General features: G+C 40.7%; 1 protein-coding gene across 1 annotated transcript in view; it reads left to right on the top strand.

The window, feature by feature from the left end:
* The window catches only part of TAB2 (TGF-beta activated kinase 1 (MAP3K7) binding protein 2), an 18,974-nt gene that overhangs the window by 5,613 nt on the left and 9,707 nt on the right, over positions 1-3,654 (top strand). The window contains 1 exon segment of the mRNA XM_010175714.2: positions 1-1,239. This exon segment is cut by the window's left edge and continues 11 nt beyond it. Within this exon segment, the coding sequence (XP_010174016.1) occupies positions 1-1,239 (1,239 nt within the window).

The following is a 3,654-nucleotide window of genomic DNA, read 5'->3' on the forward strand; positions in this document are numbered from 1 at the left end:
CACAGACAGCACCTGCACAGGTTCCACAAGGATTTAATGTATTTGGGATGGCTAATACAGTTAGTACTTCTAATCCAGGGCAGCATCTTGGATTTCACCTAGGCAGCAAAGGAGTATCTAACTTGTCTCAACAGACACCCAGATTCAACCCCATTATGGTAACTTTAGCCCCAAATATTCAGCCTGGTCGAAATACCCCTACGTCTTTGCACATACATGGTGTACCTCCTCCTGTACTTAACAGTCCACAGGGAAATTCTATCTATATTAGGCCTTACATCACAGCTCCTAGTGGTACCACTCGACAAACACAGCAGCAGCCAGGCTGGGCATCTCAGTTTAATCCCATGCACCCTCAGCAAGTCTACCAGCCTTCGCAGCCAAGTCCCTGGACTACTCTTCCTACATCCAGTACTACGCCACATACCTCATCGCAACACTCAACGCAGGCAAACCAGCAAGGCCACCAGACTTCCCATGTCTATATGCCTATCAGTTCTCCTACTACTCCACAAGCACCTATGATTCATTCATCTGGTAGCTCACAATCCTCTGCTCATAGCCAATACAACATTCAGAATATATCCACAGGACCTCGCAAAAACCAGATTGAAATCAAACTTGAACCACCACAAAGAAACAGTTCTTCTAAGTTGCGTTCAACTGGCCCTCGCACCTCCGCTACTCCCTCTTCCCTCAACAGCCAGACATTAAGTAGAAGTCAACCCACTGTTTACATATCGGCCAGTCCTCCAAGTACTGATGAAGTGATCACACGTGGTCAGCCCAAGGTCTACATTTCAGCAAATGCCACAACAGGAGATGATCAGGTTGTGCGGAACCAGCCCACGCTTTTCATATCGACAAATCCTGGAGTATCTGCCACTTCTAGGAATATGTCTGGTCAAGTAAGCATGGGTCCTGCATTTATTCATCACCATCCACCCAAGAGTCGAGCAGTGGGCAACAGCACCACTGCAACCTCTCCTCGAGTGGTGGTTACGCAGCCTAACACAAAATATACTTTTAAAATTACAGTTTCTCCAAATAAGCCCCCTGCAGTTTCCCCAGGGGTAGTGTCCCCAACCTTTGAACCTACAAACCTTCTAAACCTTCCTGATCACTATGTTGAACCAGAGGGTATCCAGCATCTTACAGACCCTGTTTTAGCACATGTGGATAGGATCAGTGATGCACGGAAATTGAGTATGGGATCTGATGATGCTGCCTACACGCAAGGTAATATTCTTAATATAAATAATAGACGTTTCAACCAGGTTGTCAATTCAGTGTGTAGATTACAGAACAAGAAACAGTTGATAACCTTTGATGTCATACAGTATCTTCAACTTTAGCATTCATGAGCATTTCCTAAATAAATAAAAAAGCTTTATAAGCAAATCATAGATTTATTTTTATGATGAAGACATGTAGCTGAATACTTTGGGATAATTCTTCTGTTTGTCTTAAGTGGATATCTGTTTAATGAAGTGGAGTTATAGGTTCTGAAAGAAACATCTAAACTTGTTCAGTTTGTCCTAACAATTTGAAGTTGCAAGTCTACTGGCAGATTTTTTAATCAGTTGAGATTGTTTCCATTGGATAATGTTCCCATTTTTTTCTTCGTGCAAGTGTTATTTAAGGAGCAAGAAAAGCAGACTTCAAAAGCAATTAGTGGGATGAAGCGTTGGCTTACATGTTTCCTAATGTGTGCCTGACAACACAATGCTTGAAGTCTTGATACTTACTTGTGTTATGTTATGTTATAAAATGTCAGAAGGAACACCACACCAAAGAAAGCTATTTTAAAGGATCAGTGGTAATGGGAGGGTAAAACTTAAAATATGTCATATGGCAACCCAACCTGTTAATCTTTTTTTTCTGTTTTCATGGTTTTGCATGCTTTTATTACCAACTTGATGGTTTATTAACTCTCCTGTGGACTTTTTGTATAAAGATGTTGAATGAGTCTTAGGATGTTTAAGCAGTATTCAGGAGAGGTTGTCAAAATAATTTCTCTTTGACCCCGTTGGTCTTAGCAAACAATTGAGCATTAAAAAAACTGGTTTGTTCCATGACTACTCTAAACTCTCTTCAGATTAATTTAGCCATTTTGTTTTGTGTAAGTACAGTGATCAGGAAGGACACTGGAAGCCTGGTCTGCATCTGCAGTACTATAATAATGAAGTAAATAAAAAACTGATTATAGCTTGTGCACTTCTTCTGGATGTAATTGCATCTTTGGTAAGAGAATAATCCATCCTAACAAAAGTGTCTAAAGGTTAGATGTCAAAACCAAAAAAACTAATCATCCTAGACTGACTTTTACAATCAATAAAGAGTTAAAGAACTTCAGAAAATAGTTCATCTGACTGTTTTAGTCCTAGGAGACTTTATATATGCAGAAATTAAGCAGTCAAAATCTTATCCTTAGGCCCTAAATACTCTTCTAGATCATGACCTTGCTTTCCAAGCATTCTGTATTTTAGGTGCTTGTTGGGGAAGGGTGTCCCTTTCTCCTGTTCTGCCTTTCTGGTGGGAGTGACTTCTACCAGGCCTAGCTCTTCCTCTCTTGTACCCCTGGTAGCGATGGCTACTGTAGCCTGACTTCCTGCACAATCTCTACAGGCTGTAGGTATTGGCATCCAGTTTGTCAAGCTGAGGCAAGCTTGCAACACCCGTTTCTGCTACACAGCCTAGAGTTCAAAAGTGTTGCCTGGCTCATACCTGCTGTGGAGCTCAGAAGCCAAGACATAGAGGCAGTTTTTAGATGAAGTACTGATGCATGGTGTGGACTCGAGCAGCTTTGGAGACCTTGGGGAAACACCATCCTTCCATGTCACAACCACAGAATGTTAGGGATTGGACCTTTCACTAGTTCATATAAAGAAGCATAGTTCATGCTTCTGAAGTTCTTTACATTCAGAAGTGTTTGAGATTTCTGGCATGTGTTGCTCCATTTCTGCTACAAGTGGAGTATTTCTTAAATTTTTGTTATTTAATCTTTGGAAGGTTGAGAAGTGTGTGATAGACTTACTTGTATGATCTTGATATCTGGAAGTCCTAATTATTGCTTTTAAACTTGAATCTTTTACTTAGAGGTGGGGTTTTTTTTCTGTTACACACTAGAAAGGGATTTGAATTACTTGATGCTTTCTGTTGTGAGGCTGTGTTCTAAGCTACTTATAGTTTAGCCAGACTGTGCAAAACTTCCACACTAGGTACTTGTCTCATTTTAATCTTAGCCAGAACAGATGAGTAGTTTCTCTGGCAACAGTTAGAGAAAAATGTATTTTAAGGAGCTTTTCCGTTTCTGCCCAGAATGTTCCTTATCTTGACAGGAAGAACTGAAACTGACTTGGGGTAGAAGAGATGTTTGAAGATGATGTTTTCATACTAGGGTGTTTAAGTCCCCTGGTTCAATACTACTTGGCTTTTGTCTGTCTGACTTTTTCACGTTATTTTCTTTAACTTGGGGAGCGGATGGTCTGCATAGTTAATAATTGGTACCAGCTATAGATATGTAAAAAAGGCTGGAGTGAGATACAGCTGTGCCCCATGCTCCATGGGGCCTTAAGCCCATTACATCATGTGATTTAGGAAAAAATACAACCTTCTATTTGGCTTTGTACATCAGGCCCCACTCTTGACTGA

The sequence above is a fragment of the Antrostomus carolinensis genome, unplaced genomic scaffold (genome assembly GCF_000700745.2).
Source record: "Antrostomus carolinensis isolate BGI_N321 unplaced genomic scaffold, ASM70074v2 scaffold5689, whole genome shotgun sequence".
NCBI lineage: Eukaryota > Metazoa > Chordata > Aves > Caprimulgiformes > Caprimulgidae > Antrostomus > Antrostomus carolinensis.